General features: G+C 45.0%; 1 protein-coding gene across 1 annotated transcript in view; it reads left to right on the forward strand.

Annotated features, from left to right (window-relative positions):
- Dock1 (dedicator of cytokinesis 1) overlaps positions 1–16,270 on the forward strand; it is a 497,315-nt gene that overhangs the window by 421,511 nt on the left and 59,534 nt on the right. The window contains exons 33-35 of the mRNA XM_021168435.2: positions 2,049–2,197; positions 11,672–11,757; positions 11,943–12,099. Of these exons, the coding sequence (XP_021024094.1) occupies positions 2,049–2,197; positions 11,672–11,757; positions 11,943–12,099 (392 nt within the window). The remainder of the gene's footprint in view (positions 1–2,048; positions 2,198–11,671; positions 11,758–11,942; positions 12,100–16,270) is intronic.

Raw genomic sequence — 16,270 nt, forward strand, 5'->3', positions numbered from 1 at the left:
ACAGCTGCCCGGGAGCACCACTCTTGCCTCATCATGCCCCTTCAGGAGGCTAGTGTATTAGTCAGTGTTCTAAGGGAACAGAGCTGAGAGAGAGACAGAGAGAGAGAGAGAGAGAGAGAGAGAGAGAGAGAGAGAGAGAGAGAGAGAATGGCTAACAGGCTGTGGTCCAGGTAGTCCTACAATGGCTATCTCATGCCATAAAGGCCAAGAATCCCATAGTTGTTCACTCTATGAAACTAGGTGTCTAAACAGCCCCATACGTTGTGCTGGCATCCCAGGGAGGACCTAGAGAGCTATTGGTCTTCAGTCTATGTTGGAATCCCAAAGAAGTAGGTTCTAATACCAGCAGAGGAATGCCCCAGCCATAGGATAGATGAACTTGCCAGCAAGAGTGAGGGCAGGCAGGCAAAGGCAAAAGCTTCCTCCTTAGGTGTCCTTTTATATAGGCTGCCAGAATGAGGTGTAGCCCAGACTTAGGCTGGGTCTTCCTTCCTCTAATAATCCAATTAAAAAAAAATAATCCATTGCAGGTATTCCCAACTGCTTGAGTTTGTAGTTGATTCCAGATGTTGTTGGTTGACAAAAGAGATTAATCATCACAGCCTGCTTGCCTTCCATGGCTCTCATCAAGCCCTATGTACACTCATCTATGCCATTCCCCAAACATCCTGAACTCAGGGATAAGAAAGTCAAAGTAGGCTCGGTAGGCTCAGCCAGCCACTGAGCCCTAGGAAACCACCTCCCCAATGCAGAGAACACAAACGGGTTCCACAGCATCTTTGCTTTTTATTATTTTGAATTCTGAGGATCGAACCCAGGTCTTCATGCTTGCAAGGCAGCCCCTTTATCTCCTGAGGCCGACAAAGCTGTTCTTTACATAAATGCCTGCCTATCGTGCAGCAGCCCGAGATAGTAGGCTCTGTTCTTGCTGCAGTCCCGTGTTTCAGTGGGGGCTCTTTGTGCTCTGACTGCAGTCATTCAGAAGTTACAGGGGTGTCAAGTGGACCACACCTCTCCATGCCACCTTGGAGGCAGGGAACCTTGGAGACCCACACTCTCCCTGTCTCAGCTCCCATGAGTGTCAGATGGGGCTATCCCAGCCCCAGTTCCCTGCTCTATCTGAGTAGCAGATAATGATCATGTCTTTCATTTATGTCCTACAACTAACTTGTGAAACCACGTTATCTGGTCAATATATAGGGAGATCTTTTCTCAAAATAAACATCCAAATGACCTCTCTATAAGAACAATAGTAAATGTAATAGTACGTAGTATCAGGAACCATGCCCTCAGGTGACAAGTTTTTAAAATATTGCGTTTTATTATTACTGTATGTGCGTGCATGATATGCGGGAGGAGGGACATGGCATGGCATGTGTGTGAAAATGAGAGGATAGCCCTGTAGGACTGGTTCTTTCTTCCTACCTTTATGTGGGTTCCAGGATCGTATTTGGAGCTTGGTGGCAAATGCCTTTACCTACTGTGTCATCTTGCTGCCCAGAAATACACGTAGAGGATAGTGTCCCATTGCTAGATCATGATTGAACTCTTGAGTTCTATCCACATTTTCTCCCTTATGTGTATATTTGGGTGTGATGTGCACGTGTGTATGGAGACCAAAGGTTCACTTTAAGTGTCATCTCTTCATGCCCTCTACTTTATTTACTGAGGCAGGGTCTCTCACTGAGTTCAGAGGTTACTGTGTAGGCTAGCCTGGCTCTCCAGACTGCCCCAGTCTCTGCCTCTCATGCATGGGGTTCCTGAGCACTGCCATGCCTCCCCAGCTTTTATGTGGATGCTGGGGTTCTGAACTCCAGTCCACATCCTTACATAGCAGACGTTTTCTCTACTGAACCATCTCCTCAGCCCTCAGTCCATACATGACTTAAAGTACTCAAAATCCTTATAAGCGAGATTGAGTTCACAACCATAGAAACTCCATTCAGTATCCCAAAGTCTGTGTTGCTGTGTTCTGTATCCTCAACCCCCTTTTGAAAATTCCACCCCTTCTTTTTAAAATAATAGATGTTATATTTCTTGATTGAAAGGTCAACACAAGATAAAATTCATCCCAGAAATGGTTGGCCCAATATTGGAAATGACATTGATTCCTGAGACAGAGCTTCGAAAAGCCACCCTCCCCATCTTCTTCGACATGATGCAGTGTGAATTCCACTCCACCCGGAGCTTTCAAATGGTAAGGGTGTAATGTGTAAAGAATGTGAAGACCGGCGGGACAGACAGACAAACAAACAAACAGAAAACACAGGCAATTCCAGAGCTAAAGGTGATACACAAAAAAAACAGTTCTCCACAGCTCAAAGAAAACACGGTGACCATCCTTACTTGAGAATCTGTTGTCTTCTGTCTTCCTGGTTGGGAAGGGGGTGGTAGGTTTCTAGCTGTCTCCTATTGGTTTTTATAAGGACTTTACATTAAATCCTAGAGTAAAGCCCCTTGAGGCTGGAAAGGGAGCTGGAAGGATGTAGGGCATTTGCTGTGCTAACATGAAGATCTGAATTTGAATCACCAGCATCCATGTTAAAAAAAAAAAAAAAAAAGCCTAGCATAGGCATGCTTACCAGTGTTGGGGGAGAGGTCATAGGGCATAGGTCACAGGACTGTAGCAGTGCATGGATCATAGGAGCTTGCCAGCTGGCCAAGCTAACAAAAAAGGTGAGCTTTGGGTTCAGTGAGATGTTCTGTCTCAGGGGATAAAGTGGAGACTAAGAACATGACACTCAGCATCCTTTGGCTTCTGCAGATGGGCTCTGCACTCTCTCTCTCTCTCTCTCTCTCTCTCTCTCTCTCTCTCTCTCACACACACACACACACACACACACACACACACACACACGAGTGGGTGCACACATAAACTGTATGTGTGTGATTTTTTTAAATCTTATTTTAATGGGGATATAATAGTTCAGGGAGCACACTGACCCCTTCCTTGCCCTGGGCTGCTTAGTTTCCACTACCAATGAGTATACTGCGTGCCTGCTCATTCATACAGCTTGAATTCATATTGAATGTTTCCTCAGTGTACACACTCAGAAATGCAATTTTAGAATCAAAATGCTTTTTGTACCGTTTGACATTATTGCCAAATTGTTTGATATTATTGCTATAAGCTTTGACCTGCCTCCACTGCAGCTGCCTCAAAAGCCTGGCTCCAGTGTCACTCCAGGCTTGCCGAAACTATAAATTATAATCTAAAATACTTTTTCCCAGGCATAAAATTCATCACACTTTTGAATTTCGTATGAATCAAGCACAAAGAAAGACTTGTGAAAACTGCTATTAAATTTAAAACCTCAGATAAATGGAGAAAAGGTATTTATATAGATGAATGTCACAAGCCCAGAAAACTAAAATCATAAGCCTTAAAAACCATTAATACCGTTTCTCATTTTTAAACATAAACTTTGGGTCAAAGTAAAGGTCAAGGGTAGATTAAATGAAGATGAATAGGCTGCAGGGTTGCAGGGGGAGGGGAGGTCTGCATTTCCCCTCCCTCCTCTCTGTCTTGGTACCCAGTTGTTGTATTATGGAGGTTTCTAAATATCTTACAATAACCTTCTAAGCCTCTGTCACATGGGACTTTGAGGCCATACTAGTGAAGCCCACTGTAGCGGGGTCTCTTCTGTGTTAGGATCTCCCCCAGGTTTGATGGAAAATGGGATGAAGTCAATGGGAGCCATAGGAGCAGGCGCCCGTGTAAGCATTCCTTTTGGGCATTCAGACTCTGTCCTTTGTTTTTTGCACAGAGCTAAAGTTCCTGAGTCATCCCACAAAGAAGCGAGGCTCCCCACATCCCAGCTCATGCTCTATAAGCATTTCACAGACTTAAAACACACCTCGATTGCATTTAGGCAAATAAAAGCACAGCCCCAAACAAGCAGATCCACAAAAGAGACGGTACCGGTACCGGGCTAAGCATGGCTTCATCATCCTCCAGCACTTTGCTCAAATCTCACTGGCTGTTTTCCACTTGTGTGGAGACGCTGTGTTGCCTGTGTTGACAACTCTCTAAGTGAAGCAAATCAGAAGACAGAAAACCGTAAAGCTTGTAGAAGCAGTCTTGTGATTACCAGCTTTCCCTCCTCGCCAGAACAAATACCCCAGATAATCTATTTATAAAGAGAAGGGGTTTGCTCTGGCTCTTTTTGAGAGAGTTTCACTGTCACCAGCTGCCCCTGTCTGGGGTCTTTGGTAAAGCCCTTGATCACAGCAGGACTGGAGAAGTAGTGGAGCAAAGCCACCCATCCCAGGACCAGGGGGAGCTGAGACCATGCTCTCCCTTGGAGGTGCACCTATTGGTCTACTTGGCCTAGACACTTCCCACACTAAAGGTTTCCTGGAGAGCAGGCCTCTGTCACATGGGACTTTGGGAGCATACTAGTGATTCCCACTGTAGCCGGTCTCTTCTGTCAGTCTGTTACTCGGGGTTGGGTAAAAAAATGCAGTGACCTCTGCTTCTCAGGAAGATGCCTTATGCAAACCTTCCCATCACCCATTTCTCTGCTAGGATCCTGGCCACTTGGTTTTCTGGTATAAGGTAGTTACTGTGGCTTTGCTTGCCTTCTCTGCCTCCTGACAACAGTCATTTGAGAAGTCTCACCTTGCCCTTTCTGGGCTATACCCTTCTCCCTGCTCCCCCATACTAAGGCTCTCCTGGACCACAGCACTTATCCGTTGACTTCCTCTGCCCTTCTAGCACTTTCCTGCTTTCACTCTGGCAAGTCAGCTTGTTCTCTTAAAGTAGAAGCCATGATCCCTCTTCCTTACTGGCAATCTCTGCAGATATATCCTGACCGGATGCATGCTCAGCCACCAGGACACAGCTGGCTCAGCCTGCCTCTCCATCCAGGAGCTGCCTGGATGGGGATGCTTGGCTGCTGTTTAACTAATCCACCACAAATGCAATTATCTAACCTGATTAGTCACATCAGTGAGGGCTTAAATTGCCTCCACTTTTATAGCAGATGCACAAACCTAATGGAGTGAGGGGAAGGCATTAGGGCTTTTTGTTTTTCGGCAGCTTTAGTGTTTTGGTCACAGGACGCAGCATCTTCTAAAGATTGCGCTTCCACAGTAGAGAAGTTGATATGTTGATGTTCCCAAAATATGCATTGTGGCCAGGTTATCTTGATCACTTGTAATTGGAGTTTGGGGGCAACCTCTTGGGTTCAGAGGGAAACCTCAACTTACTCAAAATTAAATGGTATCTAACCATGACTGGAGTTTTAGAAGCATGTGCTACAAATTGGTTTTTCCAGAGTTGCCCTTGCATCTCCCACCCCAGCCACAATGGTAATGTTTTATTAGCATGTTCTTTTCAATGCCGTTCTTGGGAGTGCAGAAAACTTCGAAAACCGCTATGTCCTTGCCCTGTCCAGCCTCTCCAAGGTCCTTCCATTGGCTGGGCTCCTGTGGAAGGATGACATAGAGGTACCCATTCAAGAACCACAGCCTCCTGTAGCCTATGTCATCCTTTCTAGAGCTGCGTTCCTTACCTCAGTTCACTGAGTTACTTTGATTTCTTCAGTTCTGGACAGATCTCACCCAAACCATGAAAGTCTATAGGACCCGGGGATGTGGCTCAGTAGGTAGAGTGTTTACCTGGCATGCACAAAGTCATGGGTTTGATTCCCAAGCACTGAATAAACATAGCATGATGGTATGTGTTTAATCTTTTGGAGGTGGAGGCAAGATGATCAAAATTTCAAGGTCATCCTCACCTGCCTAGCAAATTTCAAGCTAGCCTAGAATACATGAGAGCATGGCTCAAAAATCAGTCTAGGAAAAGCAAAATAATGACAGGAAGGTCTGTAGTCTCAGGTTCTCTAATGCTAGCAAATGTCACCAGTTTATAGCTAAGTTGTACAGGGACTGGTCCCAAATGGGTGGGTCTGTGATCTAACAAGAAGGATCTTAGACAAGGCAGAAGCATATGAAATAAGAGGCAGCCTCAGGTCCTTTCGGAAATCCCTCCTGGCTATAGACGTGTATGTTCTTCTGGGCCAGGTCAGCAGATCTGCAGCCCATTGGAAGGAAGACATCATCGTGGACAGGTTGCTTTCTCCCATCCCCAAATCTCTACTTTCACTCTAACTCCCTGCCTCACACCACCTTTGGAACATGTCCTTTTCCTCCATGGTTGTGGGTGCTCCAAGTAGCAGAGACAAGAGCACATGTGATCCCTCCTGTCCCTGTAGCAGCTGCCATTGACAGAGGGACTCCCCTGTCATGTCTCTGCCCTCTCTACATGAGTCTCCCCTCAGCAGAAATCCTTTTCTTTTCTTCTGCACCTGTTTCATCTCTGACTGTTATGAAGCTCTGTCTTTTTGATCCTCTCAATCCTTTCCAAGACCCTCTCACGATCAGGTTATCCCACCCATCTGCCTAAGTCATTCACTCCTACCCCTGCTCTGTGGGTTTCCCCTCCAGGAAGTCTCTGTCCACCACCATTGTAATATGTTACCTCAACTCAGCCCTGTTTTCATGCTTTTTGTCTGAATCCTCCTTCCACCCCATCCTACGGTAGTAGGAAGAGGTGAGGATACGTCCAGGTCTTCTTGCCCCGTTTGTCACCCACCTCCACACACCCGGCCTTGGTAAAGGGATGATGGACCATCTCTCCGCATTACCCTGAGTTTTCTGCTTTCTGACTGAGAACCTTCCAGAGGCACAGCCATCACAATCCCAGCCTCGCGCTGTACTTTACTTACAAAACATAAAAATGAAAGGGGGAAAAACCCCACCCTTTAAATTCTGTCCTGACATATTTTTAAAGAATTCCATTTGTTACAGCTTTGGAAATGCGGCCCTCACAGCTGAGAAAAGTGTAAGCAAATGGCCATGCAGCCTGCATACCACTGATAAAAAAGAATGCAGTGGAAAAGGCGAAATCATGTTCTCAATCATGGGGTCATTTCATGTCATCTTTGTGAGACTCGGTAAATGGCTCCACGACCTCCAGACAACGCCTATTTAGTAGTGACAATATAAACAGGAGTAATCTTGGTGTCATCCTGAGTTTCCATTTGAATCATCTCCCCGTGCCACCCCTGCTGCTTACCTTAAGCAAATAGTTGAATAGCCCAAGTGAGTCAACTTGTTGGAACAATGTGGGAAGCGTCTGCCACTTGATAAAAAAGCCAGTACAATTTGTAGTCTAGTATGGATTGTGAGTAAGTCTGGTGGGAATTTTATCTTGTTTATTCTCCAATTCATTGGGGAGTTGTATTTGTTGACTTGTTTATTTGTGTTCTTTATTTCAAAAGAAAAGATGGCCATATCGCGCTCAATGCTTCTAGAGGAACCATGGCATGGGATGTAGATTTGATTTCATTGAATTCATTTCCAAAGGTGGTCTGCGAGATCGTGACAGCCAATACCTTTGACTCCAAGAGTTCTGATTAGATTGAGTTCTGTTCTTTAACGCCTTCCAGCAGAGACACCCTCAACCTCCCATGGTCCCCTTCAACTACATCAAACTTGACTCTCTCTGCCATTTCCTCAGAGTTCACTGGAACTGTGCTCAGAAGATGCTCTTCAGGCTGAGTTGTGAGTGTCTGCGAGGCAGCTCAGCCAGTCGGCAGCTGAGCCTCCCTGCTCTGAGGGTACAGTGTTGGGGACTCTTAACTCATGAACTGGTCACAGGAGCTTCAAGGTCAGGGAGCGGCCTCCTTGATAGACAGGAGGAATATGAATGTTGTTTTTTTTAATATGGGATGAAATCCTAGAGATTAATTAAGTATATAATTAAGTTTACACAGTGGTTAGGGAAGATAAATGTAATCTACATAAAAATATTAGTGTGTCTGAGCATGGGGATTAAAGGCCAAGTGACAGACTGAAGAATCTGTCACTGTTAGGATCTCATCAGGTGAGCTGGGGGACCGAGGCTTCTAAGCACCCCGGCTTGTGTCTGCTGAGGCTTCTTCACGGACGTATTTTCCATGCAGGCTCAGTCAACCATCTTCTAATGGGCTCTGGTAAAGCCCATGAGTGAGGTTGTACGGCTCCAGCAGACCGGCCAGCCCTGTGTGGAGGTGGAGCAGACAAAAGATGTGATTCCTTGGTGCTCTCTGAAACCAGGACGTTGCCAAGCACCAGGCTCCTACCTTGTAGTGTCTTTTCAACTTGTTTTCATGAGAACATCAGGGGAAAGGAGAGCACTTTGGGCAAAGGGAAATATTCACCAGGAAACTCTTTTGCTACTAGATGCAGCAGGCTACACTCATAGGTTCACAAATTTCAACCAGATTGCAAAAAGCTCTTAGCCTTTGTTTGTATTATTTACATCCAGATCTCTGTGATTAAACAATCCTGGCTACATTACAGGTCTGATTTTTGTACATGTATAAATATATTGTAATGATAGCAGGAAGACTGGTAAGATAGCTCAGTGGGTAGAGACATGACACACACCCATGATTTTTAATAGCAGTAAACCTAACCCAAAATTACACATTTCAAATGAATTATCATAGGCTTTAAGATTATCCGTAGCTGGGATCCCTACTTCGTAGTCTCTGAAATAGTATTCAGTAACCCATAGCTGACTTGGGCAGTAAGATTGGGAAGCAGTAGCTTTTTTCTTAGTTAATTGAATTCACAACATCAGTGCCACTAAGGACAGTCAATCATGGCCAGTTGCAAAGCACCTTTCTGAATGCCTTTCTCTGATGACCTCTTCCATTTGCTAGTCTCTGGAGGATGCTGATATCAGGGGCTTGAGATGCTCTATTTCGTATTTTAAGTTGGCTACCCTGTGGATGTTTTTGTAGCAGTATTTGTGATTCAGAAAAGAGAAGAAAATATAATGATTCTGGTTGCTCCATCAGTGAGCCCCCACCACCATTTGAGTAGCACAATAAACACACTCTAATTTTATCCCAACCACAGAGCCCCGCTGCCTGACAAGGAGCACAGTAAACACAGCCTTTATAAAAACCAGTCCTGCTCTATCAGCAAATGGACTGTCTCCAGTTTATTGGGATGGGGCCATTTAATTCTGATTATGATAACAGGTCACAGTACACTAACATATTGATCCTCATATGTTCAGTTAAAAAAAAAATGAAGGCACAGAAACGAGAGGCTCGCTGAAGAGCCCTGCTGCTGTAGGCCTTGCTGATATAGGGCAAAGTTGCCAGCTGTTTGTGCAAACGTTCAACCTCAGCCTGGAGGTTGGTAAATGTAGAGTCAGCTGTACTGTGATGCACTTACAATTCAGCCATTCTTTCTGGAAAACTTTAAATTCCTTAGTTAACTTCGATAAGCAGCATATTGAATGACCCAAGGCTTCCTCATCTCCTTGTGTGTGACAGCTAAGTTTACACACGGAAGCACGTGGTTTTCATAAAGTAGAACTCACATTCCAGTGTCTTCTGAGTGAGAAACCATTTTAAATGTTTCTATGTATGTTTGCCAGTGTTAGAATAAGTCTTGCTTCTCTGAATTCTCTATACCTTCCCAGTTATAGTCCTCTTACACGTACATTTGAGCACTGTGTCTGAATTCCGTTGCCGGGCTCTCTTTTCTGTCTCAACTACTTGTGAATCACACATCCCTGTCACTCCCATGATCTTTGACTTCTCAGTCTGTTTTCTCCTGAAAGATGGGATTGCCTTGAAATGCCACTTAAGGGCTAATTGCAAGAGATCTCCCTTGTGTTGGAGTCCAAAGTGAATGGCCCCACTTGAAGGAGTCCTCTCTACAAAGAAGAGAGTAGTGAGCTAGTAGCAAAAGGTGGTCATTTCACAGCAAATGTATTTTCCTTTTTTGAGACTCCATGTTGAAAGGGAAAAAAGCTAAGTCAATCTCTTCCTTCAATGGAACCATCTCTGTTTCTAAAAGCCTTGAACTTCTTAAGCCTGACCATCAAAAAGTGCTATTTATCTGGGAAGAGAGTGTGAGAGGGTCAGAGAGACTGAGGAGATCATAAAGGCCAAGGTTGCTGGGAGGCTGCCAAGTCCTGAGTGCTGAGCAAGAAGCACCCTCCTCCCCCACCCTAATTTATGTTTGTGCAGTGGGATGAAAGTGAGGCTCTGAGGACTGTGTCATAATAGGGACAGGAGAGCCTGTGCCAGCCCAGAGGCTCTTCCATGGGCCCTGCTTTCTGCTTCTCCAGAGCCTACCATTAGCTGCCACTGTCACAGTAACACCTCCCATACCCCATGCCAGTGTCCTGTATCTGATGTTGTGGCTCAACCATGTCACCACTGGGCTGGACATGGCCCAGAGAGCCAGTTGTTTCAGTACCAACCAGCCCACTCTTTGCTGACATATTGAGCTCTCCAGAGTTCTGTCTACTTGAGGCTCAATTACTTGCATCCCTAGGTATAGATCACCGGAGAGGGCTTGTCAGTCATACAAGAAACCCTGGCTTCCATCCTCAACACTCCATAATACTCCATAACACTCCACTGATATAGTGACACCTATCTGCAATCCCAACACTTGGGAGGTAGAGGCAGGAGAATCAGAAGTTCTACCTCGCTTATATACTGACTTGAGATTCTATTTTTATATACATGACAGTCACCAAACAAATTTGCCATGCACGTTGGGCAGCATATTTATTTCATGAGGTCAACTGTCTCAGGCTTATCTCCAAGCCTCAATATGGCAGTCACTAAGAGAGGAGGCCTACTCTCACTTGGCTGTCATTCTCATAAGAACCTTGCCACCATAGGGGACCTGGGGATTGCTGCTGAGAACTGGGTGTTTGGACATCTTTAAAGGGATCCTGGAGATCCTCACATCTATGCTATAGTGTTCTTGCTTCTGGTCTTTGAGTTCAGTTGCCCATTTCCCTCTTGCTCACCTCCAATTGTTCAGAGTGTGGATGTCTCCATCTTTATAAGAACCCATACTCTCCTAGCCCCTCCTGCCTACCAATACCCCAGGTTTGCTAACCTCGAGATTCTCTGTGATCTGGGTGTCATCAGGCTATCAGGGAAAGAAACGGGGAGAGATACTTATTATGATGATGGTGTTTTATTTCCAATCTAATTGTCCCTAGAAACATGCTGGGAATTTCTCCCTAGAATTTAGAAATATAATCAGTTAACTCTGATGCTTACCATGTCCAGCTCTAGGATGAGCCTGGAGATGGACCATCTAAAGATGCCTGCTCATCTCTGCTTCTGGACTCTTCTGTTTTGCTTCCCCTAATCTTGTTTGGAGTGGAGATCTGTCACGGAGTAGCAGTGAAAGGGTCCCGGGGATGTTTTCAGACTGCCCAGAACACTAACTTAGCAAATGAAAATGCCACCTACTCCTTCCCAGGAATCGACACCCTCTTCCACTTACTGCTTGTCTGTAGAGATAAAGTTGGGTACCTCATTCCATTACGCTTTGATTCTGTCTCCTACAGTTGACTTGACTTGACTTTCCTTATGTGGCTCTTATTCCTGCTACTCAAATACATGCATTCTGGCTTCATTAACTGGGAGAAGAAGCAAAGGTTCTCTCTGAGGCTGAGTCATTGGATGTCTCTAAGGGCTCAGGGACAGCATCTCTGAAATGCAATCATGTTTCAAAGGCAGAGGGCAACCACCCAGCACTGACCCCAAAGACGTAAATGTGACTGAGACCCACGTTATCAGATGGAATATCTGCCGTGCTAATTATTTACACTTCCTCTGTTTAATTATAGTTTGAAAATGAGATCATCACTAAGCTGGATCATGAAGTGGAAGGAGGCAGAGGAGACGAGCAATACAAAGTGTTATTTGATAAAATGTAAGTGTTGATTCACGGTGGGATTTATGTCAGGAGAGAGATGGAGAGACTTGTAATTAGACTACAATGAACTTTGTAGCCCAGAAATAATTAAAATGTGTTAATAATGGGAAATATTTTAAACCGTGCCTCAAGTTTCTTTCTTGGAGTGTGATTAACAAGGTGTATGTAATTATTTTTTTCAGCCTCCTGGAGCACTGCAGGAAGCATAAATACCTCGCCAAGACAGGAGAAACTTTTGTGAAGCTCGTAGTGCGGTTGATGGAGAGGCTCCTGGACTACAGGACCATCATGCATGACGAAAACAAAGACAATCGGATGAGCTGCACTGTCAACGTGCTGGTGAGCGAAACCTTAATTAAACCTTCTATCTTCACAGCATGCTGCATGCAAATAGCCAGGGCATGCCAGAGCCCAGAGGACAGCTGACCTTAGAACACTCCACAGCACATCATAGCTTCCCCCTGCCAAAGGTGGGGGTGGGAGGTCCTCTCTGGTGCTGGGAAGGAAGGGCAGAGAATGACCTGTATATCTAAGAGCTTGACTCCCTTCTGCATGTTTCACAATGTCCCTGCTGCGGCTGAGGGTGGCAAGCCATCTAGTTTCATAGCCAAAGTTGCACCTTGTGAATTCCAGATAGGAAGACTCTACCTTTATTTGATCAGAGTCGTGTTCTATAGTGAGTGTTCTGAATGGTAGCATCCAAAAGATATATTTCCCCTTCGTCCTGAGAATATGACTCTTTTTGGAAAAAGGCATCTCTCCAGATGAGACCCAGATAGCTCAGTTGGTAAAGTGCTTGCCTTACTAATCTGAAGCCCTGAGTTCAATCCTCTAAAGCATATATAAAAATAACCCAGGCGTGGTGCCTCATAACCCCAGCACTGGTGAAGCAAAGACAGTTGGAAAGTTATATTCCTGGGTCTCAGTGGGCAGTTAGCATAGCCCACTGAGTAAGCTCCAGGCCAATGAGAGACTCCATCTCCAAAAACAAAAACAAAAACAGAAAACAAGCTGAGGAATGAATGACAGCTTTGCTCATCCTCTTACACTCACACATGCATGTACACCCCCACACACACACACGTGTGAGTACACACACATGCACACTGAAGCTTGAGATGAGATTAGCCTGTGATGCCTAGGTGGATAGGGTTAAATCTACTCAAAAGAGTTCTTATAAAAGGGAAAAGAAGTTGTGTGTGACAGTGTACTTAGAGAATGGAGGCATGAAGATCATGAGAGTTCAAGGCTAGCCTCAGCTATATAGCTTATTTGAGACCAGTGTAGGCTACATAAGACCCCTGTCTTAATTCACCACCCGCCAAAAGGAAAGCAGACACAGACATCGAAGAGAAGCCAGGTGAATAGGGGGCAGCAATTAGAGTGACAAATACAGCATCCACAGAACTCTGGGAATCTCTAGAAGCTAGATGGGTCAAGAAACGCGTCTTCCCTAGAGCCTTCACGGAGAATGCAAGGCCCTAACAGGCACCTTGACTTTAGAACTTTATGACTCTGAGGATGTCTTTGTGTTGTTTGAAGCCACCCAGTTTATGGTCATTTGTGAGAGCACCACAGAACGATAGTGCAGGATGGCACAGATGAAGGGTGGCGAGATGAATTTGGTTATGCTTGACCTTGCATGTTCCTAGTATGACTATGATGCTGTTAGGTCTGTGGACACCGTTCCTGGTGCACTTCCTTCTTAATGTGCATCCTGGAAGAGCAGGAGGACCAGTGTGCTTTTAGGAAGCTTGGTGACGCGCAAGCTCAAGTCCAAGGAGTGGCTAGGCTGGCCAACCTCAAGCCTCTATATGAATGTACTTCCCAATCTGGCTTCAGGGCTCTCTGCATTTTCGTGCACTATTGCCCCTATAAGGAACCATAATGGCTGACTATTCTCTGCTTCCCACAGCTGTCTCTAGGCAGAAATGCAAGACACTACTATTCCTACCATGCCTAACTTCCTTCACTATTCTTCCCAGTCACTGGCCTTGTGATTTCAGGCCATGACTCAGTCATCGAGTAGCATGTAAGCACTTGGCCTTCACTTCCATATCTGCCATTTGTGTGACTTGCAAGTACTTTGAGGTCACCAGAATGGACTTTTGTGTCAGGAGGAATGTTATATAGCATTCATTCTTTATGGTGTTACCAAAGGTGTTGGGAAGGTGGCCCAGTGAATAATGTCACTTGCTGAGTGACCATCAGACCCTGAGTTTGCATCCTAGTGTCAACGAAAACTCAGGCAGAGTGGCATATGTGGCTATAAGCACAGCACTGTGAGGGACAGAGACAGGAGGATCTCTGGGCCTTATTGACTACCAACATAGTTCTAGGTTCAGTGAGAGGTGCTGTTGCAGTAGGATAGAGAACAGCAAACCTGACATTCTTCTCTGGCCTCTGAACACATTCATGGGTACACACACACACCACACACTAACACAAAGTCACACACACACACACACAGAACACACACATTCACACAGTAACTCACACATAGTCACACACATGCACACTCACATATATATGTACACACTCACATACATACACATACACTTTCACTTTCACACACACACTACACACTCATACACACTAACTCACACACACCACACATACTCACATATACCACACACTCGTATAATCATACATACATTAAGGAAAATCGGAAGGAGCTAGAGAAATGTTTAAAGGTTAAGTGTGAGTATTGCTCTTTCAAAGGACCTGAGTTCAGTTCTCAGCACCCATATCAGAAGCCTTTGAGCTTCCTGTAACTCCAGCACTAGGGGACCCAGTGCCCTCTTCTGGCCTCTAAGGATACTCATACATGGGTACAGGCATAGATACATTCATATAAATAAATAATGAAGTAAATCTTAAAATCAGAAAGAAAAACCTGAGATATTTGAATAAAAAAAATTCTCAGAAGCAGTCATTTTACTCTCTGCTTCTCTGAGCATCAATGTTGTCTCTGTCTTGCCATGAGGAACGTCTTCTAAAAGTCCTGGTACAGCACAGCCCCTGTCTGCTGTCTGGACAAGCTGTTAAGACTGATGACAAACATTCTGATAACGGGTTTTCCCTTCCATAAACATGGGGACCTATGATGTCTGTCAGTGGTGGAAAGAGCATGAGAATCACCTTCCCTTTAACAGCAAAGGAAGAAAGTGAATAAACTAAAAAAGACAAACAGTTCTCCTAACATCCAGCTTCTTAGACTAACAAGTTCTCCTTCAGCTATGGAGACAAGAAGATGCACAAAGCCACAGCTGCTGGAGCTGACATCCAGGATAGTAGAAACCCAGTCTGGACATCACTGTCCTCTCAGCATAAAAGAACCATCCTAAAAACAGAGAGCACACTTTGAGGGACAGAGAAACCATCGGAGCCAGACATAGACGCGACAGAGGTCTCACAGATATTGGCCCAGGCATGTCAAATAACTGTGGGGCTTAGAAAATGGTTCAGTCGGTAATGAATTTGAGGATGTGAGCTGGAATGGAAACCGTGGGTACAAGAGAGGGTCCTGGGACATCGTAGTGAGAGGTGGGAAGAAAGGGCTTTTCTCGCTCTGAATCTTCTGTTAAGTCGCCGGCTGTAGCTGAAAATGCCCTTGTTACTGCTGGCCTCAAGGGAACCAGGGCTCATTCGAATGTCAGGTGCAGCTCCAGGTAAAATGGGTCTTTCAATACAGAACCCTGCTTGCTGTCCGGATAGTCTGTTTCAGAGAGACTGGCCCTTTTGATCTGTGAAGTTGAAGACTCACCGTGTGTCTGCTTTTACAGTGTTTGTGTTTGCCAGCTCCCTGGGGCACTTATGGTAGCATTTAGACATCATTCTTAGATGCTAAATTTCATGATGAGGAGCTCTCCTGGCCCCATCCCTTACTGGGGAATTATTGGCAGATGATAACTGTGAGGGAGGGAGAATCATTCTTAAAAATAAGTTAGTCTAAAAGATAAAGAATGACTATGGCAGTCCTTGTTGAGTTCCTGGGCTCCAGCAGATGGCCCTTCTCCCATGCATGTGTGACAGCATTCATTAGATCTAATGGGTTATCTCCAAGAAACATAAGACTTAAAGTTAAGAGGAGGACATTTGGGGAAGAATTCAAAGGGGAAAATGGTCATTGGATATGATCATGTTTCATTGTATGCAAGTATGAAATTCTCAAGAAAAACAAGAAACTGATAAAGAAAATAAAGTGACTCTCATGCGTCCATCCTACAGACCCATATGAGTTGACTCCTGCGCCTCTATAGTGTCCTATGCATAACCTAAGGTGTAGAAAGTAGTCCACAGGGAGAGAAAACATCACTAGGAGGAAAGGGTAAGGCAGGGTCTCATGGTGTCACTCAGACTGATTTGAGAATCTCTATATAGCCTGTGCTAGCCCAAACGCGTGATTCTTCTGCCTCAGCCTCCCAGCACTGCCATACACATGTACACTGCCATGCTCACGAGAGGTGTGACTTTGGCATACATGTTGAGTCAGATGATATTTTAATGT

Source organism: Mus caroli, chromosome 7 (genome assembly GCF_900094665.2).
Source record: "Mus caroli chromosome 7, CAROLI_EIJ_v1.1, whole genome shotgun sequence".
Lineage (NCBI taxonomy): Eukaryota > Metazoa > Chordata > Mammalia > Rodentia > Muridae > Mus > Mus caroli.